This window comes from Dendropsophus ebraccatus, chromosome 8, assembly GCF_027789765.1.
Source record: "Dendropsophus ebraccatus isolate aDenEbr1 chromosome 8, aDenEbr1.pat, whole genome shotgun sequence".
In the NCBI taxonomy this organism is placed as follows: Eukaryota; Metazoa; Chordata; class Amphibia; order Anura; family Hylidae; genus Dendropsophus; species Dendropsophus ebraccatus.
Genome location: NC_091461.1, coordinates 56,562,558 through 56,586,020, shown reverse-complemented (window position 1 = coordinate 56,586,020; position 23,463 = coordinate 56,562,558). Strand labels below are relative to the sequence as shown.

The 23,463-nt window shown below is 43.9% G+C and overlaps 1 protein-coding gene across 3 annotated transcripts in view; it reads right to left on the bottom strand.

The window, feature by feature from the left end:
• HELLS (helicase, lymphoid specific) overlaps positions 1-23,023 on the bottom strand; it is a 32,453-nt gene extending 9,430 nt beyond the window's left edge. Inside the window, exons 1-16 of one of the 3 annotated variants that reach the window (XM_069979119.1) lie at positions 22,788-23,023; positions 17,979-18,088; positions 16,692-16,814; positions 16,472-16,528; positions 15,566-15,596; positions 14,256-14,311; positions 14,116-14,157; positions 13,814-14,038; positions 12,550-12,732; positions 10,473-10,616; positions 10,201-10,397; positions 7,947-8,043; positions 6,404-6,565; positions 5,697-5,842; positions 5,474-5,612; positions 4,576-4,659 (exon numbers count right to left, since the gene is read on the bottom strand). In XM_069979119.1, the coding sequence (XP_069835220.1) occupies positions 4,576-4,659; positions 5,474-5,612; positions 5,697-5,842; positions 6,404-6,565; positions 7,947-8,043; positions 10,201-10,397; positions 10,473-10,616; positions 12,550-12,732; positions 13,814-14,038; positions 14,116-14,157; positions 14,256-14,311; positions 15,566-15,596; positions 16,472-16,528; positions 16,692-16,814; positions 17,979-18,088; positions 22,788-22,863 (1,872 nt within the window). In that variant the 5' untranslated portion in view covers positions 22,864-23,023. Of the gene's footprint in view, positions 1-4,575; positions 4,660-5,473; positions 5,613-5,696; positions 5,843-6,403; positions 6,566-7,946; positions 8,044-10,200; positions 10,398-10,472; positions 10,617-12,549; positions 12,733-13,813; positions 14,039-14,115; positions 14,158-14,255; positions 14,312-15,565; positions 15,597-16,471; positions 16,529-16,691; positions 16,815-17,978; positions 18,089-22,579; positions 22,749-22,787 lie in introns of those variants that run through there. The other 2 variants (XM_069979120.1, XM_069979121.1) reach the window with 2 other exon arrangements.
• Between the last annotated feature and the right edge of the window lie 440 nt (positions 23,024-23,463).

The following is a 23,463-nucleotide window of genomic DNA, read 5'->3' as shown; positions in this document are numbered from 1 at the left end:
TCTCTGGATCTTGTGCCCCCCTGGTGATTTATGTACGCTACTACCGATGAGTTGTCTGACTGGACCTTTACATGTCTGTCTCTTAGAAGGGGTAGGGCCTGGGATAGGGACATGAAGACTGCCCTCAGCTCTCTGACGTTCTGAGACAAGGCAGCTTCCTCTGGCTTCCATAACCCCTGGAGCATGATGTCTGTTGTGTAGGCTCCCCAGCCCCGAGGGCTGGCATCGGTAGTTAGGATGACTTCGTCTGAGCGTACCCAGGGAACCCCCTTTTCCAGATTTTTTCTCTGGGTCCACCAACTTAGGGAACGTACTGTCTGTGGAGAGAGAACACATAGAGAGTCTAAGGAGTCTGTAGATCTATCCCACTGAGAGAGGATCTGTGTCTGCAGTGTTCTGGAATGATACTGGGCCCAGGGGACTGCGGGAATGCAAGAGGTCATTAGACCTAGAACTGACATGGCCTCTCTGACTGTAGTGCTCTGACTGTACATGAGGTGTTCTATTTTAGTCAGTAACTGGGTCACTTTACTAGCAGGTAGGAAACATTTCTGAACACGGGAATCTAGGAGAATTCCTAAGAATTGGCAGGTGTGAGAAGGGGTCTTGACTGATTTCTCCTCATTTATTTCCCATCCTAATTTCTTAAAAATGACTTCCGCCTGTGTGATCTGAGATTGTAAGATCTCCGGAGAATCAGCCACCAGGAGAAAATCATCTAAGTATGGAACAATGATGATATCTTGTTCCCTTACATGTGCCATCACCTCTGCCATAACTTTTGTGAATATTCTGGGGGCCTGTGAAATACCGAAAGGCATGGCCCTGTATTGTAAGTGGAGGAAGGAGCCCTTGAACCACACCGCAACCCTGAGGAATCTCTGGTGTTCTGGGTGAACTGGAATGTGATAGTACGCATCCCTGAGGTCAAGGGTCGCCATGGAGCAATCTCTAGAAAGATTCAGAATGGCTGAAGATATAGTTTCCATTCTGAATCTTTCATAGGTAAGGAACTTGTTAAGGGGCTTTAAATTAATTATGGTACGAAAGGTACCATTTGGCTTCCTGACCAGGAAGAGAGTGGAGTAGAAGCCTGCTCCCCTCTCTTCCGCTGGTACAGCGACCAATACCTGTTTATCCAGGAGAGACTGCACCTCAAGTTCCATGGCCTGTTGACGCTCTGGATCCCGGAATTGAGTGGTGACAAATCTACTGCCTGGAGGGGACACAAACGAAATTTTTAAACCATCCTTTATTGTGTTCAAAATATTCTTACTGGATGATATTTTATCCCACTCCTGGCTATATAGCGAAAGGCGACCACCCACCGGGGCCTGGCGTCATTGGGGATTGGGTTTTTTGGCAGACTCAGCAGCATTGAACAACAGCCCTCTACCCCTTCTAGAGGTCCTCCATTCCCTTCTACCTGAAGGGCCTCCCCGCTGACCACCCCTACCTCTGCCCCTATAATTACTTTTGGGAGGCTGGGGTACCACTGGAAAACCCTTCTTTCTATCTGAAGCTTTCTCAAGGACTGCATCAAGGGTGGAACCAAAGAGAAATTCCCCCTCACAGGGTACGGCACATAGTTTTGCCTTTGAAGTAATGTCCCCTTTCCAGTCCCTTAGCCAAACTGTACGCCTTGCAGAGTTGGATAAGGCAGCAAATTTGGCATTTAGTTTTAAGGTATCTGCTGAGGCTTCCGATAGAAACTTGGCTCCCTGGCTAATATTGGGGAGGGCAGCCAATAATTCTTCCTTAGGGGCATCGTCCCTAATCTTTGCGGTTAGTTCCTCAATCCAAATGTCCATAGATCTGGCTACAGATGTGGCCGCCACAAGAGGCTTAAAAGAAGCAGCAGCTGCCTCCCAACCTTTTTTAAGGTAGACCTCTGCTCTTTTGTCCATAGGGTCCTTTAGGGTAGCAGAGTCATCAAAAGGCAGGACCCCTTTCTTAGCTATCTTCGCTAAAGGTGCATCCACTTTAGGGGCTCTATCCCAAACAGCTGTCTCCTCTTCATTAAAGGGATACCTGCGCTTCATTGCCCTGGGCACGAAGAACTTTCTGTCTGGGTTGTTCCACTCTCTTTTAATCAGGTCTTTAATAGTATGGTGGATAGGGAATACCTTTCTCTTCTTTGGGGTAAGGCCCTGAAACATTCTGTCCTGTACAGTCTTGGACACAGGACTGTCCTCTAGTTCCATAGTGCGTCTTACTGCACTGACTAACGGATCAACCTCTTCTATGTTGGACTCTAAAGGTTCCGACTGGTGAGACTCGGTACCAATCTCCTCACCAAAATCCTCTGTCTCGGACATAGGATCCTCCTCATCTGCCACCGTGCTGGGACCAGGCCTAGGTTCAGACCTGGAGGATTCTCCAGTCTCCACGGGGACTAGGGTCTGTGAGGGAAGGGATGATTTAATTTCCCCTTTAATAAGCTCCTTAATGTCCCTCATGAAGGATGGTGTTTCTTCCTCCAGGAACCTATTACGACAGGAGCTGCATAATGTTTTATTGTGACTACTCAGCTTTCTGTCACACACAGGACATTCCCTGGACTTAGTACGGGATGTCTTCATCTATAAGAAAAAATATACATACTATGTGTAAATATCTCAAAGCATCATAAATATTGTGAGGGTACCAAGTTAGCCCTTGTCATACCGGTTGAGTCTCAGAAGGGGTCTCAGGATTATCTGCGCGCTCTTCCATTGGAAGTTGATGTGTCTGCAGAGTTTGCACGGAGCGTGCTGAATGCAGAGATTGGCAGCCGGGAACGTGCTGAAAATGCAGAGTGCACAGCCAGAAGCCTGCTGAAATACCTGCTCAGCGTGGACGCCACCTCGATGACTGCTGGGCTCCCCTTTTTAAATCCGGCGCCAAGGAATGGCTGGCTCCTCCCCTCCGCCGCGCGCCAGCACACCCTCTCCGGATCGTGCCAGGATAGGCTCACCTGACAGGCCCCAAGCCTGTGGCCCGGAAGAGCACGGCCCCGCCGGAACCCCTCCCCGGAAGCAGTCAGAGCGTCCCCGGACGTCAGACGCACGTGACGTCACCACGTCGACGCGCGCGTCCCGCAACCCGGAAGTGCTAGGACCGCCTGCTTACCGGAGGACGCGTGTGCTGACCGGAGAGCCAGGGAGGATCCGGAGGTCGTCCATCTGACAGGTGCTGGGGAGAGAGCCAGTCTTGGCAGCTGCTTCGTTAGAAGACTTACGCCGCCGGGGATGTCGGCAGTAAGGTAGGTAAGCCGGTTGCCCCATTCCCCTCTTCCTATGATGGATCCTTTGGAGAGGTGGGAGAACCACCTCCTGCCTCCTGCTCCAAAGGACAGGAAACAGAACTGGCGATGAAGGGGCGGTCTCTTCTTTTATGGATCCAGTGAACTGTTTCCTGTCCAGAGGAGCGGGAGGTGGACCTCTCCATGGGTGCCGTCATAGGGCGAGAGGGAAAGACTGAGATTTCTCCTCTTTTCAAATCCATTCCTGGTTTTGGCTACCAAAATCTGTCAGATAAATCTGCCTGTGTAAACGCACCATATGTCTGCATTTTTATTTCCAAACCCTCCGAAACTAGAGACTTCTAGCATGTATTAATAAGAGTTGAACTGTAAAGGCAGTGGGCAAAGCACGGTGCATCATACAATGCATTTAAAGGGCAGCACAAAAGATTCAATCAGAAAATAAACGCGGTTTTGCTCATTCATCAGCTGACTGCTGGTCCTTTTACATGGACTGATTGTTGGCAATGAGTGTTCCTAGGAACACATTTGCCTAATGATCAGCCTGTGTAAATTGACCCATAGCCTTTAGAAGCAAAATTGGTGGAAATTTTAAAAGGCATTTCGATTAAGCTTTCAGGAAACAAAAGTGAATGTGTCCATAGTCTGCTTTTACATACTGCTGCACCTGTAATACATAAAGATCTGTGTAACACACAGATCTTCTACAGCTCAAGCTGAGGGGTTGCTACAGTAAAAAAAGAGCGGAGAAAGCAATGTTAGGGTGCGTTCACACTACGGAATCTGCCGCTCTGCCTCACTTGAATCTCCACCCGTTCCATAGACTTCATTCTATGCTCAGGCGGATTTACCATATGCCTTAAGAATTGACATATTTCTTTGGGCGGATGGTGGAATCTGAGCATAGAATGGAGTCTAGGGGACAGGTGGAGATTCAAGTGGAGGAGAGCGGTGGAAACCAGGTGAAGTTCTCCATGCAGACACCGTAGTGTAAACGCATCCTTAGGTTACGGTGCCATTCACATGGAAGGTCATGCAGAGTTTCTAAAGAGTCACCAAACTTTGGACAGTGAGTGTGGAGAGGTGCAACAGAGCTCATGCAGAAACAGCCCAACAAGGAATATGCATAGAACTGGTCAGGCATGGAACATTGCCTCACCATCCCGATTCACCCTCATGCCAAACTGGAATGTATGTGGCAGTAAGCCTTGCACTTTGTATTTTATTTTTATTTTTTTAAGTAGTTACATTTCCTTCCTAAAAGACAGACCATTAATATTACTGACCAAATTGCAGTTATATGTCAGTACTGTAAGAGGTTTCTCTTTTACCTTGTGTCCTCTTTTCTTCATCTCTGGCAGCATGCGATCTAGGACTAAAAACTTCCCTGAACTGTTTACCAATTCTTGGTCTATCTGTTGTACAAAAAGAAAAATGTCAAAGTCAAACCTCATTGTCTTATGGCCATAATACAACAGAGAAGGAAAATCCTCGCTCTTAAAGGGTACTCTAGCTGGGATGCCTTGTTTCCCCCACAGTCCCCAGGGAGGGGGTGGATCAATTACATCTACATCCCTCCAGCGCTGATGACCAAATCCATCTACTCTTGTCCGTGGCCACTTCCTGGACTCAGACAGGCCTTGAGATGTGACGTTGGCAGACTCCCTCAGTCATTCAGCAGCTGTAGTGGGGTCCTACCTCTGCTGCTGAATGGCTGAGCAGACCAGAGATTTCATAAGCTCCTTCTCAGACCATGAAGTGGCTGGAGCAGATAGAATTGTGTATTAGTGCTGGAGTGAGGGAGGTGAGCAGATTTAGTCGTTTTCATCCACCAGCACCCCAGCCATTGTGGGGGGGGGGGGGGGGGGGGGGGAAGGTTCCAAGCCAGATCACCCCTTAAAGGAAAACCGGGTGCGCTGGAGAATTAGTTGTACCCACAGCCAGAAACTACAGAAGTCAGGAGGATATAAATAGACTTTAAAAACTGTACACACAGTATATTAAAGCAATACCAAACTAGAATTTTTTTTTAACCACCATAACTTATGGTATTTTTAAGCGCCACCATTTGGCATCCGCTTTCCCTCCTCTGCCAACCAGCTGCCACTGCTCTGCTCTTGCTGCTCCCAGTAAAAGTTTCCTTCAACAGTTCCTGCCTTAATGAAATGTCACAGAAACCAGCGGGCAATGTGTGCCCTCAGAATAGAAGCAGTAACATGAAAATCCTACCTTAAACTCTTGAGTCAGTGGATCAAGAGGATATTCAATCAAATAAGGATGGTTACAGCACTTCCGCAGCAGCATCATAGTGTTCCTCATTTTGAGGTTTACTTCAGTATCTAGTGGCATAGCCACTGTTACTGCAGATCTATGGGTAAAAAGAACATTATTCAGTTTAAGAGGCAACATGTACCCCAAAGTATAGAAACTGCAAGTTTCCACAGAGGTGTACCTTTCTTTTTCTATTTGTTCTGGCTTTTTTAGCATGGCTTCTATAAGCTGTTCAATCTCATCCTGAGTCTGCTGTTCGTTGTAATTAACTACTTTACGGCTTTTCCTTCTTCCTCTTCCTGCGGAACTTGTGCTTACATTATCAGGCTTAAAAAAATAAAATAAAATATTCGATTTATAATCTTAAGTGCATCATGAACTGCATCCAAGACACACTCATGTGAAGGGGGAAGATTTGGGGCTCAAAAGATGTCAGACTGGGGTGGAATCGGCACATAAGACTACATCCTCTTTAACCTAAACCCACTGATCGAACAGCGCCGGCACGGGGAAGCTGGTGTCGTGGTCCGTTTCAGACAGAGGCCCGGTTCCCGTGCACGGCGCCGTTCTATGCACTGGAACCGGCCGGTGCTCAAGCACTGGAGGCGGGCCGGGCCGCCCCCCGTGGGAGGGAATTCCCTCCCCTGTATGACGCAGCTCCCTTAGAATGAATGGAGCCGCGTCATACAGGGGAGGGATTTATCACTTGAGAACCAGCCGGTTCCGGTGCATAGAATGGCGACGTGCACGGGAACAGGGCCAGCGTCGTTCGATCAATGGGTTTAGGTTAAAGAGGATGTACCAGGTGGCACATCCTCTTAAACATATAAAACACACCCCAATATAGAAAAGTGTGGGCAAGGAAAAAAAAAAAAAATAAATCAATACCTTTTCCTGTCCAAGCATTTTTTCAATGGTCCGATTTACTATGGCAGTGTAAAAAGTCTCTTGTTTTTTTGTCAGTGGTGCATAAACTACAACCTCTCTCTTTGGAGGGACCTCTAGAGTTACATCACTTTTTAGTCTTCTCAACAGAAAAGGTGTTAGAATCTATTCAAAAAACAAAGAAAAGGGAAATACAATTAGCAATGTATGAAAAATATGTACAGAAAGAAGCAATTTTAAATTGTTACCAATTTAAAGGAGAAGTCCGGCCAAAAATTTTTTTTATATGTTATTACTTATGGAAAGTTATACAATTTTCTAATATACATTATGGGAAATGCTCACACTAAATTAAGGGAAATTGCAGTATAACAGGAAGTGTTAGAATTCTCTCAAAGCAGTGACGTCACGACGAACGGTGTAATTCCTATGTAGTGTCCAGCAGGGGGCGCTCTATATATAGAAGTCAATGAGTACCATTGACTTCTATATATAGTGCGCCCCTGCTGGACACTCCATTGGAATTACAATGGATGTGTGTATGTAATGTTATGTACTGTACTTTGCGATTGAATAGATTTATGGAATACTTTGGGGAGCAAGGACACTTGCTCCCCAAAGTATCCCATAAATGTATTCAATAAATACATTTGCAGGGCACCGAGCAGGGAGGGAGAGAAGTGCCATCTACCTCCCCCCTCCCTGCTCTGTGCTGGGCACATATAGAAAGTACTACTCCACCATTATCTGCAGATAATGGGGGAGTAGTACCTGTGCTATCTATTGCCGCCCGCGCCGCCGCTCACACAAGTGCCACTCTTCATGCCCCCTCCCGGCTTCAAACACTATGGCCCCGCTGACTCCCCGCCGCTGCTTACACTATCCGGCATGGGCGGCGGGGAGTCAGCAGCACGGGCAGGTGGCAGGGAGTCAGCGGGGCCATAGTGTTTGAAGCCGGGTGGAGGGGGCATGAAGAGCGGCACTTCTGAGCGGCGGCGATAGATAGCACAGGTACTACTCCCCCTATTATCTACAGATGGGGGGGGGGGGGGGGGGAGTAGTACTTTGCATATGTGCCCAGCACAGAGCAGGGAGGGGGAGGTAGGTAGATGGCTCCCCCTCCCTGCTCTGTGCCCTGCAAATTTATTGAATACATTTATAGGATACTTTGGGGGAGCAAGGACACTTGCTCCCCAAAGTATTCAATAAATGTATTCAATCGCAAGTACAGTACATAACATACACACATCCATTGTAATTCCAATGGAGTGTCCAGCAGGGGTGCACTATATAAAGAAGTCAATGGTACTCATTGACATCTATCTATATGTAGAGCGCCCTCTGCTGGACACTCCATAGGAATTAAGCAGTGACGTCACGACGAACTGTGTGAGAGAATTCTAACACTTCCTGTTACATTAAAGGGAAATTGCAGTATATGAGCATTTCCCATAATTAATGTACATTAGAAAATTGTATAATTTCCATAAGTAATAACAAAAAATTTTGGCCGGACTTCTCCTTTAATGCTCTGTATAATGTTTACCTGGTGCAACATATGTAAAATGTTCTGTTCCCTTTCCTTGGCCACAAGGTCTTCTGCATTTGCAGATATGCCAGTAATATCAAACCAGGACTCAAAGCTGTTGGACAAAAACAAAAAACAACTTTAAATATGATGTACTAAGAAAACTGGATAAGAAAACTTAGGGTATTTTCCAGTGGAACGAGTTGGTCTCCTTTCAATATGTAGCTGCAGCTCAGCTTCAATTCAACTGAATAGGACCCGAGCTGCAGTTACACACCACCACTACACAATGGAAAAAGTCAATGGAAAAACGGTGCACACAAATGCATCCGTTTTTGCTTGTGAACCCAGCCTAAGCTTTTGGTTTAAAATGGAAGTCACTGAAAAACAGATGCACACTTGCTCACGCTTTTGTAAAAACGAATTAAAAAAGAATAAACACTGATTGGAAAGACAGTAAATCCAGCCTTATTGGTGAAGAATTGTAAATAGAGATAAGCGGGTCGCCTGTCTAACAAAGTGGAGTACTTTGTTAGATCGCCAAGTGGCATATCAGCCTGCTTTCTTTCAACTCAGTTCTCCTCCTTGTAAGATAAATTTAAGCCTTCTCAACATTATATATATATACATACATATAGTTTGTTTTTTTATATTTATTACGTCAGCAACACTAAAATCCCACATATTTAGTCTGCATGCAGCATAGAAAGCTTAGGTGCGGCTGAGTGTAAAGACTGAGTACCCTTACATAATCATGGCATCTGAGGTCTAGAAGAGATCTTAAAGGGGAACTCCAGATAAGAAAAACTTTAAAGTACACTAAAAAATATAATATATATATATATATATATATATATATATATATATATATATATATATATATATATATATATATATATATATATATATATATATATATAGTGTGTCTATACAATGTATTACCGTATCTAAGTTCTGCCACACTGGTAGCTGATAGAAATCCAGAAGTGAAAAAAAATGGCCCCTGTGCAAATCCCCATTGTCTCCTGCTATCCCCCTTAGGCTAGGTTCACTCTGAGTTTTCAGCATCCGTTTAACGGATCCTTTTTTTGTTTTGTTTTTTTAACGGTCAAAATAGTAGTGTAAACAGTACTTTGTGTGTCAAAAAAACGCATCCGTTTGACTTCCATTATAATGAAAAAAAAATAAAAATCCCAATGGAAAACAAACGCATCCATTTTTTGCAATCCGTTTTTTGCACAAAACAGATACGTTAAACGAATGCTGAAAACGCAGTGTGAACCTAGCCTTAGGAGACAAATATTCCAAGCCTCTGTCTTACATTGTGTGTGTTTGCTGAGATCAGGCTGATGATGCAGACGGGGCAGGGCGTGATGTCACAGGATGCTTGGCTGGATCCCCCAATGGCCAAAGTGATTCACCATCTCTGACCAGCCACAAGCAGGTGTTGCACTGATTTCTCTAATTATGCATAAGTGTGCAGTGAAATTAGGGCTGTGTTCACACATGCTGGAGTGTCATTGTAGTACTGCAGCGTATTCACAAAAATGCAGTAACACAAGAAAATGATGCTAAACAGCAGAGGATCAAAACCTTATTGTGGGGCTCAACTTCAAAGATAAAAGATGCTTGATCATAATATGTGCGTGAAAAAAAAAAAAAAAAAAAAAAAGTTCTTGACTTTTCATTCCAATATCAGTGTTACAGGTAGAGAATACAGCGTGCTGTGTGGTGTTACAGGTAGAGAATACAGAGTGCTGTGTGGGTGGGACCACAATGAAATCATAATTACTGCAAATACTTCAGTAACACAAGGAAACTGCAATGTGTGAACACAGCCTAGATGTTCTGCAACAGCTTTGGGCGGGGAATAGGCAGGGAACAGCTGAGGGAAAGCATTGCATTCTGGAACCTGTAGTACTGTGTACAACTGATAAACCATCAAGTGCAGAAACAAAACAAATGGGATTTTTGGTAGTTTAAAAAAAAAAAAAAAAAAAGAAAGTAATGCTATATGCTTCTGCAGAAGTTTTTTTTTCTAACCTCTACCTGGAGTTCCCCTTTAATGTCTGTCACAGGTTATTTATGCTAGACAGTGAGAAGGGTAAACAAAATTCTCTGTATAAAGAACCTGACCAATACAATACCCCATAATGTCACATTTTAAAAAGCCACAGCTTTTTCTTTTTACAAGTGAAATACAAGCCACTGACTAGTTGAAATATTAACCCTGCTTATTTTGAGCCCGTTTTACCACAATTTAAGGGTTTACCTTCTAAGATCATCGAAAACATCTGGTAATAGAAAATTCAGGAGAGACCACAGTTCTGCTAAATTGTTCTGCAAAGGTGTGCCAGTAAGAAGCAGCTTGTTGTCCGACCTAAACTGCTTTAATTCTCTGATGAGACGACAGTTCATATTTTTGATCCTATGCCCTTCATCCAAGATCATGTATTTCCAGGATCTATGCTGTAAACAAGACCACCACAATGAGAATACACATCACATTTACCATTACAAAGAATTATTTACACATGAACGTACCTGTAAAACCTGACGATCTCTCATCGCAATCTCAAAAGAAGTAACAACAACAGGATAAGTTTGTAAGGTTCCTTCACGTTTGTTTATTTTTTTTGCCACATCACGGCGTTCCTGAGGATTCCCATGATATAGAAGTACTGGAATCTGCAAAATGTGTTGCATTTTTAAACGTAAATCATAAGTCAAAAAAGTTAGATTTCTAATTTAACTCTTTAGGGTGCGTTCACACGTGCAGGATCCGCAGCAGATTTGATGTGTTCTGTCATAGTTACATTAATATCTGCAGCGGAGCCTGTACGTGTCAATGCCCCCCCTTAAATAAAAAAAAATTAAAAAAAAAAAACTCAACTGCTGTATATCCTGCATGGAGTGATGTATTATTTCCAGTCCGACAGTGCTCTCTGTTGTCCCCTGCCCTTGACAGGAACTTTCCAGAACAGGAGCAAATACTCATAGAAAACACCTCCTGATCTGGACAGTTCCTGTCACGGACAGAGGTGGCAGCAGAGAGCAGAGTCATGCTGGAAAGAAAACCACTTCCTGCAGGGAATAAAGCAGCTCATTGTACTGAGGACTTGGGATTTTTAAATAGAAGTAAACTACTGAGACTATACAACTCTCTGGCAAAAGAAAACCTAATCAACTGTTGACAGAATATCCCTTTAATTCACCCCTAAATTTTTAGGAATCGAATGGCTTGTACTACTTTGGGTATGTAAACCTCATGCCAAATTCCTTGGAATGCTTTCCAAACCAAACACAGCAATTTTAGAATTCGGTTGTAATGCTGTAAGGGTTAAAAGGAGAAGTTCAGCCAAAAGTATTTTTAAATGTTGTTATTACCTAAGTAAAGTTAGACAAATTTCTAATCTATACTTATTACGGGAAATGCACATATACTGCTATTTTCCTCAATTTAGTAGTTCAGGCAGACTTCAATTTCTCTAAAAAATTTAAAAAAAAAAAACGTGACGTCACGAACCAGAGCAGGGCTGATGTAATTCCTATGAAGCGTCCAGCAGGGGGCGCAGTATATGGAGTAACTACATTGTAAAACTAACTAGGGGATTTCCTATGGGGAGAGCTGCATGACACTTCTTACAGGGTAAAGAAATTGCGGTCATCAGGTGGCAAGAAGCCTCTATTATATGGTTAGTCAGCCAAGACTCACAGGCCAAACGTACAATAAGGAGCAGGGTGAGGCCGCAGGATAACGTTTATCCTCATGAAGCTCGCACATAGATGGGGCCGCAGCCACTACACAGGTCAGCCAGGAAGTCATCCTGATCCTGCTGTGAATGGCCTTCCCCGGCTGCAGCAGAGGAATACACACACACCCTGGGCCCGGTACTTATCCCAGCTATTACAGTGCCTGATCATCATTGCCAATGGAGAAAGCACCCCGCAGCCAGTACCGATCAGTGCAGGGGGATCTTATCCGTGCGTTCCTCTGCTGCAGCCAAGGGAGGACATTTACAGAGGGATCAGGATGACTTCCTGGCTGATCCGTGTAGTGGCTGCGACCCCATCTATGTGCGATCTTCATGAAGATACATGTTATCCTGCGGCCTCACCCTGCTCCTCATTGTATGTTTGGCCTGTATGTGTGGCTGACTAACCATATAATAGAGGCTTCTTTCCACCTGATGACCGCTATTTCTTTACCCTGTAATAAGTGTCATGCAGCTCTCACCATAGGAAATCCCCTAGTTAGTTTTTCAATGTAGTTTCTCCATATACTGCACCCCCTGCTGGACGCTTCATAGGAATTACACCCAGCCCTGATCTGGTTCACGTCACTTTTTTTTTTTTAAGAGAAATTGAAGTCTGCCTGAACTACTAAATTGACGAAAATAGCAGTATATGTGCATTTCCCATAATAAGTGTATCTTAGAAATTTGTTTAACTTTCCTTATGTAATAACATTAAAAGAATACTTTTGGCCGAACTTCTCCTTTAATGACCTTAACATGCCCCGCTGTTGGTGGACATCTAACAGACAGGAGCACAATTCATTCAGGACAGAAGGCTGACTGAGTAACAGGAAGTTATGAAAGCCATATTGCGTTATTTTTACCTCAGGACAAAAGCGTTTAAATTCAGACATCCAGTTAGGTAGGGTAGATAAAGGGCCACAAACAAAGAAAGGCCCGGGAACACCTCTTTCAATCATCATGGCTATGGTGGCAATACACTGGACAGTTTTTCCTAGACCCATTTCATCAGCCAATATGCCATTGATACCATTCTCCCACAGCATCTGAGGACAAAAACCAAAATGTATTATGTCACATTTATCAAGCCTTACATGGTGAGTGGGCCTTAGGATCAGTTTATTAATCTTCAGCGGTGCATAGGGACATGCACAGCTGCTGGCTAATCATCTAACTTCACTGAGTCAGCTGACATCACTTCCTGCATTTGCCTTTAAGTAACAGCACAAAGACCAATCTGTAAGCACCTGATCCGGACCAGAGGTGCTGACAGTGTAGTATAGGTGTGCCCATGGTCCCTGTTTAGAAAGTCACCATGCAAATGATTTTTTTCTCTTTTCCCCAAACAGTCTAACCAAGTGTCAAAGAGGAGTAGTAGCATGGCTTGCGCTGCACTTCGGCACTCCTAACCACTACTTCCTCCTCCCCATACTCACGCCCATTTACTCATTAGCCTGCCTCCTGTTGCCATCATGTAGTTGCAGGCTAGGGCCGCACACCAACCTGCCAGTTCGGTTTGCAACGACAATTACCTCTGGTGGCACTCTCTCGGTAGCTCATGCTCCGTAGAGCAGAAGAGCGATACATCCACCCTGAGGGTCTGAAGCCACTCCTTCCCTACGGCGCCAGCAACGGCTTACGCAATCGGGAAGCCGAAGGCAGAATAAAAATCCGGAAATGTGCATGAATATGGGGAGGAGGAAGTAGTGGTGAGGCGTGCCGAATTGCGGCACAAGCTATGCCACTACTACTTTGTGATGCTTCGTTAGTGTTAAAAAAAAAATTAATTAAAAAAAAAAATCTACTGCACTCAGTCTTTCTAAACAGGGACCATGCACACAAGGGGACACAACTATACTACACTGTCACCACCTCAGGTCTGGTTTGGGTGCTGATAGATTCCCTTTAAGGCCAAGTAAATGGCAAAGATTTAGTACAATACCTTTCCTTCAAATTTAAACTGTGCCCATTTAAGCAATAAAGCACAACATAAGTGACATCACAGATTATGCTAATTATGCTCGATGCAAGCTATTCCCAATAAGTTAGGATCTTCAGAAAAGTGTGCTTAGTATGTGGAATTTTGAAACAGATATCACCACGAGCTAGGATTTTAACAGAACATACCCTGAGCCACTCCATGCCTTCTATTTGATACCACCGCATCACACCTCCGGTAAAGTACTTCGGCTGCTGGTAAGGGACTGGCTGACCATCTACTTTCCTCACAGGATCAAGAAGATGTTTAGCACTCTGTCTTACAGCTTGGGAAAGCCGTTTTTTGATCACCACATTAGAATCTCCATTAAGCTCTAGTTCTTCTGCAGTTATTTTGCTGGGACCGATGTCCTCCTGTACATGATTGGATAAACTGGTAAATAAAACTGAAGAATAAGAGTCATAGGATACTGGATTGTATCAATACATACCACAGGATCTTGCTTGCATTTTTTGGATGCAGACAATATGTCCTAACATTGGGAACAAACATAAAAGAGGTTTTAATGTGTATAAAGGTTTAGTTCCTTTCATCATTTCATTTATATACACGTTACAAAACAAAGCTTACCTCTTTGGACATAACATCTGAAATGCTATATGCTTCATCCCGTTGTCTTTTCTTTGCTATGAAGAAATAAAATGCATACAGCCTGATCAGTTTTATAGATGCATATTACATGGGGGGGGGGGGGGGGGGGGGGGGGGAAACACAGCTCCACATCTGTCCTCAAGTCATGTGGTAGTACAGTTCAGCTCCAATCACTTTAAAAAGAACTGAGCTGCAACATGATCCAAACAAGAGTAGTTGTATTTCTTGAGGAAAGCGGACTTTTTCTATGCCCGGATAACCCCTTTAACACTTTTATTGAAGTCAGTCATAAATCAATAGAAGGTGAGTTGCAATACAACTGAGTTTTTTGGAAGGGATTAGGTATGACATTTCTAATCCTAGATACCACCTTTAAGTACTCTACAGAGAGGATGCGATTTCTAGCAGGCCCCTACTATACAGGTGTAAACCATTAATACTGAGAGAACATGAAAAGGAAAGCCTAATGGTGCATTTACACAGATTAGTCTGTTCCAGGCTTTTGATTCAAAGATCTGTCAGTTAAACAGAACAGGTCAAAGGAAAGCCTGGGATATATCCTCTTAAAATCCATTCCTGGCTTTGGCTTTATAAATCTGTCAAATAAATCTGTGTAAATGCACCATTAGATGTTTGTTTTATATATGGGCAGGAACATGAAGTTTTAAGTGCCAGATAATCACTTTAAAGGATACCTGTCACGCCCCGTGCCGGGGTGACAGGCTCCCAACCCCCTGTTAGATCCCCCTATACTTGCCTAATCACGCGGGGTCCCGCTTCCTGATGCGGTCGGGTCACGGAGATATCAGCTTCCGAAGCCCGGCGCGCGCTCACAGGAGAGTCCGATGCCCATAGAGAATGACGGAGCATCGGACTCCCCATTCATTCTCTAGGAGCGTCGGACTCTGCTGTGTGCGCGCGCTCCGGGCTTCGGGAGCTGAAATCTCCGTGACCCGACCGCATCAGGAAGCGGGACCTGGCGCAATTAGGTGAGTATAGGGGGATCTAGCAGGGGGTCAGGAGCCTGTCACCCCGGCACAGGGGGTGACAGGTCCTCTTTAAGCACCAGGTTACATGAAACTCCAGAAGGATGCCTAAAAATTTGCTGCCATTTAAGGCCTTGTTTTTGCAAGAGTTGCAAAGTCATACATATAGTTAAAGCAAAAAAATAAGATATAAAAAGTGGTTTTTGTCCTCAGACAGGTTCTGGGGTTCAGAAATTACTTCCTCACCAAGCCTCAAAAGCAGTCCAAATCTGTTGCATACCCCTCAAAACAATTTACTCTTACCTGTTTTGCCAGCCTTAGATGTCTTTTCTCCCTGTAAAATGGCATGTCACAGCAATTAGCATGTTACACTGTTTTGGCTGTTCTCAACATGGTTAATCCGGTAAATCTAGATATTTAACAAACTTGGCAAATTTTTCTGAAAATAAAGTGGGAGCAGAGGGGGTGAGTAAGAGGAATAGATTAGGACAATGGGAAAAAGAACCAGTAAGTTCTGCAGGGCAACATATAGGCGTAAAGCAAGATAAGGGCAAAGTAGGAGTCTACTGATGTGTCAGTCATGACTGAAGCACAATGTGTGTGACACTTTAGAAAGATGCCTCCCGCAGTATCACAACATTTTTATAAAGTTACTTTGCCTACACTTTATTCAACAAAATGTTATACAGTGCTTACAGTAAAATGTGACATGTTCATTTATCTGCTGGAATTTTCTAAAAAACCAGGATGTACAACATGTGGTGAAATAGCAATATTACAGGATAACACTCCGACAAGTGTAGTATAAGAGCAATTGTTATGGATGCACCTCAAAAGTGCTGTAATATTGACTGTCTGTTCCAAATTACAGGTTATAAGTTTATAGTGCGCATTGAGAATCAAGCGCCCTGACGCATTAATGGTTTAGGTGGATCTCCTTTATTCAAAGATGGTAGACAGTTTAGGTACCCTTGGGCACGTGTTCATTTACAAAGGCTTATTTATGTTAGTACTTCATTGGCTGAGGTACAAAAGGAGGTATGTAGCACTAGTGTTTACCAGTGTAAGCTATAATGAATGTAAATCTCTAATTGTTTAGAAAATAAACACCATATTGTAATGGGTTCCCCAAATATACAAAATACAGAAGACCGACTCACTACATCTAAACCTTATGATAAATTAAATGTCAATTACAAAAGGCAGTACCTTTGCTGATTCATTTACTTTCTGTTTCTTTTCAAGCTTTTCCTTCCTTTTCATCTCCTAAGAAAATAAATGCATGGTTGGGCGATATTAACCAGAAAGCACCTTATTCAAGCATTCATAAAACAAACCCAATATGGGTATTATGGAAAATCTTACGTGCATAGCCACCTCTCCAGCCCTGAATTACCCAACATACGCCCATCATACAATTATACTATACCTCTTGCTGCTGCTGTTCCATTTTTGTTAAGAGGAACTTAGAATAGATGTTGCTTTTCTCAAGTAAATGTTGAAGCCGTTTAAACCGCATTTCATTGGAATCTCTTTCCCAAGACATACGAGCCTGTGCAAGAACAGAAGGAGGAGATTATAAATATCCTTTCACCCTCTTGCTGTAATTACTGCACAACTGTTTAGCGTCATTTTTAAATTTTGTCAGACATATCAAAACGTATTGATGGCAATGGAATTCACTGCTGAGACCCGGAGATACAGCCACAGGAAAGTGCAGTGCTCCCCTGGCCAGCCGAAGAGGCAAGTTGTGGAGAGATGCACACACTCCTGCCCCTGGCTGTATCTCCATCTCTGTATTTAGTATTAGAACACAGTGATCACCTTGCTCAGACAAAAGAGTGGCGAGGTACCACCACAGCTATCAAGTGTGTATGGAATAGCCTAGATAAATGCATAAGTGCTTAAAAAGGGAACCAAATCAGCACATTTGTTCTGATTAGGCTCCCAGAACAGCTACACAGACCTATTGTATTGGGCTCGCAGGAGCGATTGACAGGCAAAGTGGCCTGTTAGAGTCCACTCTGCCAGTTAACCACTCAAGCAGAGCACACTGACAGGCACAGAGCCGTGACCTGAACACCTGGTTCGCCTTAAAGGACTATCCTACTACAGGCCTATAGGTCCATTATAATTGGAATAGGAGATTCTTTTTAAAGAGAAACTGACAGAACTAATATGCATATCCATGCTGCCAGTTTCCCAATTGCTAGTCACATGTACCTTCTGCACTGCTCTGACTCAGCGTTTTCCTAAAAACAATCTTTATCCTAAGAAAAAGGACTGGATTCCTTCAGCTCTCATAACATCAATAAACTTTATTTCAGCAATTCATAAAAACAGCCGACACGTTTCGAGCCAAATTGGCTTAGTCATGGCATCTTAAGTATATGCAATCAATGGGGAAAAAATGATTCCTCCCATAACATAGGTCACTGGAGAGTAGGAAAACTCTACAGACCCATAGCAGCAGGAGACATGCAGATAACGCTGCAAGAGATCGCAGACGCTGTGTGTGACACTGTCTGCAGGGATAAAGATAGTTTTCTTAGGAACATGCTGGATCACAGAGCAGTGCAGAAGGTATGCGTGATTAGCAATGGAGAAACTGCTAGCACAAATATAGGCATATCCATGCTGTTAGTTTCTCTTTAAAGCAAAACTGCATCTCAGAAAAGTAGTAAATCCACAGTTCTCAGTCACTGTATTGGCATACCTTTTCCATCATCTTTCGCTCCTCTGCTTCAGATGCCTTCTCAAGTTTTTCTTCTTCTTTTATCATGTCTGCAGTTATTATACCATCATCAGATGAATCCATCTCGGACTCTAGAGAAACCAAAAGACAGTATTAAATCTTTAATACTGATCAGTATTTTACAAACAATTTTTCAACATAGCCATTATTCCATATAACTGTTGCAACTACTTAAAAGGAGACATCCAGCTAAAATTTTTATTAAAATATTTTATTCTCCCCCAAAATATACAAATTACCAATATACACTTATTACAGGAAATGCACATAAAGTGCTTTTTTCCCCTGCACTTACTACTGCATCAAGGCTTCTCTTCCTGGATAACATGGTGATGTCACGACCCGACTCCCAGAGCTGTGCGGGCTGTGGCTGCTGGAGAGGATGATGGCAGGGGGACACTGAGGGACACAGGGCACTGGAGGGACACTGAGCATCCCTCTGCCATCATCCTCTCCAGCAGCCACAACCCGCACAGCTCTGGGAGTCGGATCGTGACATCACCATGTTATCCAGGAAGTGAAGCCTTGATGCAGTATAAGTGCAGGGAAAAAAAGCAATTTATAAGCATTTCCCGTAATAAGTGTATATTGGTGATTTGTATAACTTTTGGGGGACAATACAATACTTTATTTTTTAAAGAAGTCCGATGAAATTTAATAATGTTTGCCATTTGCTTGATTTGTTAGTTACCACGCTTTATAACGAAGCTATCCTTACCTGAAATCCAGATCCATTCTCCAGGAGACAATGGTTTGGGGGGGGGGGGGGGGGGGGGGGGGCCTTTATGAAAGGGTGTAAATATACACCTGGTGTCAACTGCCCACAGCAACCAATCACAGCTCCTCTTATATTTTACTAGAGCTGAAAGCTGAGCTGTGATTTGTTGCTGTGGGCAGTTTATACCAGGTGTATATTTACACTCTTTCATAAATCTCCCCCAATGAGTCCATCAGTCAAATGACTGCCTTCTCTGAGTGTTCAGGACTCATTGAGCCGTCACTCATAATTGCCGAAACTTCCTGTGTTGGTCTTTTTTTTTTAACCTGCACAAGACTTAAGATAATTCAGGAGGCTGGAACTGGATACAAGCAAGTAGAGATTAGCAGATTTACAGTAGGAATAAAGCAAAGCGCTTCACTCCTATCAGCATTCTGCTCATCAGGCTGCTGTGTTTAAACTAAGCGCTGCTCTATGCCGCTCCTCCAGGGGTGCTGGGAAAAGATGGATCCAGTCCTGGGTAACTTTTCCCAGGACTGAATCCATCTGGAACCTGGGGAGGAGCAGCACAGAGCAGACTTCAAAGCCCACAGCCCGATGAGCAGACTGCGGGTAGGAATGAAGCAATTTGCTTCATTCCTACTGTAAATGTGCTCATCTCTACAAGTATAGCTTTTAAGTAAATTGCAACATTTTACATTTACTGTTGATTTAGATTGTGAAAGTTATGGCAGTGACAACATTGCTTAATGGTTTTCAGCACCTTTAGAACATGTGCGGCACTGGTACCTTCTTCAAGACTAGGCCAACATGGTGAGGCCTGTCCTGAACTCCCTATAGAGCCGCTTTGGAGCAGAACACAAAAAGCAGAAGTGACATGCCCTTGAATGTGTGCAGTTCAAGATCTTCCTTTCAACGAGAGGATGTAGCTTCACACGTACAGGACCTGCAGCAGATCTGATGGTGCAGATTTGTATCTACAGCAGATTTATTGGCCCAGATTAGATTTAAAGCAAATCTGCTGTGGATCCTGTAAGTGAATGCACCCTAAAAACACTTTATTCAGAAATCAGACCGGATTCTGCATCAAAAACCATGCCCTTGGGACTCTGCATATTTTATTCTACAGCACTGTACAGGAATCACATGTGAGAATCTACAGCCAGTCTTCAAACAGGTAATGATCAGCTTACCTCAGGGCAGCTATATTCTATGGGGCCATCTATTTGACACAAGGCCACTAAAATAAAGCACTTTAATGTAGTTCCTCAAGGCAATACAGATTAAGGCTGGGTTCACACTATGTATATTTGAGGCTGTATTTGGTCCTCATGTCAGGTCCTCATAGCAACCAAAACCAGGAGTGGATTGAAAACACAGAAAGGATCTGTTCACACAATGTTGAAATTGAGTGGATGGCCGCCATATAACAGTAAATAACGGCCATTATTTCAATACCACAGCCGTTGTTTTAAAATAACAGCACATATTTGCCATTAAATGATGGCCATCCACTCAATTACAACATTATGTGAACAGAGCCTTTCTGTGTTTTCAATCCACTCCTGGTTCGGATCAACAGCCACAGACTTTGCAGCTAGCCCCTATCTCCACTCGTCCCATAGGCGTCATCCTATGGTTTGGGAAATTCCACCATCTGTCTGAAGAATGACGGCAGATTCCGTAGTGTGGAGATACTAAATGTTTAAAGGGGTTGGCTGCACTCACTATCAATCCAATCACCTTTAGGGTACGTTCACATGCATATGTTTGCAATAGAAACACCTGCTAGGTGGCATTCAGAGAAAATTATATATATATATATATAGATAGAGAGAGAGAGAGAAGATAGAGAGAGAGAGAGAGAGAGAAGATAGAGAGAGAGAGAGAGAGAGAGAGAGAAGATAGAGAGAGAGAGAGAGAGAGAGAGAGAAGATAGAGAGAGAGAGAGAGGAGAGAGAGAGAGAGAGAGAGAAGATAGAGAGAGAAGATAGAGAGAGAGAGAGAGAGAGAGAGAGAGAGAAGATAGAGAGAGAGAGAGAGAGAGAAGATAGAGAGAGAGAGAGAGAGAGAGAGAGAAGATAGAGAGAGAGAGAGAGAGAGAGAGAGAGAGAGAGAGAGAGAGAGAGAAGATAGAGAGAGAGAGAGAGAGAGAGAGGAGAGAGAGAGAGAGAGAGAGAGAGAGAAGATAGAGAGAGAGAGAGAGAGAGAGAGAGAGAAGATAGAGAGAGAGAGAGAGAGAGAGAGAGAGAGAGAGAAGATAGAGAGAGAGAGAGAGAGAGAGAGAGAGAGAGAGAGAAGATAGAGAGAGAGAGAGAGAGAGAGAGAGAGAGAAGATAGAGAGAGAGAGAGAGAGAGAGAAGATAGAGAGAGAGAGAGAGAGAGAGAAGATAGAGAGAGAGAGAGAGAGAGAGAGAGAAGATAGAGAGAGAGAGAGAGAGAGAGAAGATAGAGAGAGAGAGAGAGAGAGAGAGAAGATAGAGAGAGAGAGAGAGAGAGAGAGAAGATAGAGAGAGAGAGAGAGAGAGAGAGAGAGAAGATAGAGAGAGAGAGAGAGAGAGAGAGAGAGAAGATAGAGAGAGAGAGAGAGAGAGAGAAGATAGAGAGAGAGAGAGAGAGAAGATAGAGAGAGAGAGAGAAGATAGAGAGAGAGAGAGAGAAGATAGAGAGAGAGAGAGAGAAGATAGAGAGAGAGAGAGAGAAGATAGAGAGAGAGAGAGAGAAGATAGAGAGAGAGAGAGAGAAGATAGAGAGAGAGAGAGAAGATAGAGAGAGAGAGAGAGAAGATAGAGAGAGAGAGAGAAGATGTATATTTTTTTAACCTTTAGTTGCAGATATTATTCTAACAAGTCAGGTGAGTCTAAAACACAGCCTTATAGTCTGACAGGCCCCATGTGCCTAAAAGGTTTGTCCTACTTAGTCACATGACATGACAGGTTGTCATCTACTGCATGGGTTATGTCAGCAGTATATCATTTCTTCATGCTTGGAAATCTATGACGCTGCCCTCTATTCTTTCATAACTCTGGAATACATGCCCTGAAGCATTCCTCCCACAAGCAGTTACATAAAGAAGCATGTGCCTGCTCAGTGACACTTATGTAAGATTTACCACAGAAGATCCAGGACAGCTTCATTTAGATTTGGGGGGGGGGGGGGGGGGGGAAAGACCAAATAGGTAAGTGACAGGGGGTTCATGATCACTACTCAGGATCAACTACTCTATGGGTTTGCTAGATACCCATGAATCTGTGATCACTGTAAAAATGTCTACACATCTTGCAACTTTCTTTCCAAACGAGAGAAACACAACGCTTTTTTTTTTTAGCAGTTTTGTCTGGGTTCACATTATGCATCTACCATCTGTAGCACATGTCTACAAACTGGCAAAGTTTGACGTTGACATATGGAAGTACGGACAGGGCACTGACATTTGACCTGACTGTAGTGGATATATTTGTGTTATTCATCACGTTTTTACTCAAAATTCTTAAATGCTGCTCTATTATGTCTGAGCAAAGACAAGGTTATGTGTGAGAAGTTACCAAATGTAGCCACTAGCTGTGTCAGGATCAATGGGACCTGTGCCCATCAGTGCCCATATACACGGGCATCTTATACATAGCACAAGTGTTATTCAAACCTGGCCCAGGTATCACCATGGCCCCTGATGTATGAAGGAGGATATGTACTGATCCGAGCATCAGACTCCATGGCTAGGTCACTCTGCATTGTTTTTCCTGCCTACTTTAGAATATATCAGATGCTTAAAAAAACCAACAAGAGACAAAACACAGAGACACACCACAATGCAGCAGTTCAGTAGTAGAGAGAGAACACTCACCCCATACAGTATCAGGTGAGTGCCCTAGATTTTTCTACAAATTACACAATAGCCAAGTAGACTTCAGTATATAGAAACATCCCCGTGTACAGAAAGCCCCCAGCCCCCCAATACCCGGGCAGGACATAAGAGAGCAGAGTAAACAAGCCTGCAAGTCTCCTCAGCGCATGGCCGGAAACACAGCAGCTAAGACGTTAAAAGCACAAACCGCAGCTAAACCGCCTGACAGAGAGGTGTGAGCAGTTACCGGGCCGGTCGCAGGAGGACAGCTCTTCCACAGGCATGTTGCACGAATGGCGGGAAACCTTGTCAGCCAACAACACGAAGCTGGCGCCAAAACCTCCCGTCAGCCGCTATAACGAGTCCCGCAAGCTCCGCCCACACCCTTTGATTTTCCCCGCAGCGTAATGTGAACTGAATGAAAAGATCGCGATAAAGGGAAAAAAAAGCACGCGAGAAGATTCAGAGTCTCGTCTGGTTTGTGCTGAGTGGCTGAGGGCGGGGCATGAGCGCGGGAGAAAGTGTCCATTGAAAGATATGGAAAAAGCGCGGGAAGAAGGCTGAGGGGGAGGATGGGGGAAGTCACTGTCTGACTGACGGCTGCATCTTGTCGTGTAGGGCGGAGAAGGGAGCCTGCGGCGAAGGGACAGGCCTCAGAATTGCCTGGACAGCCAAGGCTTTGGTATTAGCTGTTCAGTGCATGATGGGAATTGTAGTTCTTCAATAGCTCAATACCTTCCTTGCTTTGTAGGGTAATACTTCATTATGAAGAGGAGGCAACAGACATTAGGGGTATTCTGCTTGTTTTGAATGTTTAACACGTTGTTGCCCTGTGGGAGAACATAACACGCCGCCTATCTGTACCCTGATCACAGCGGCCGATC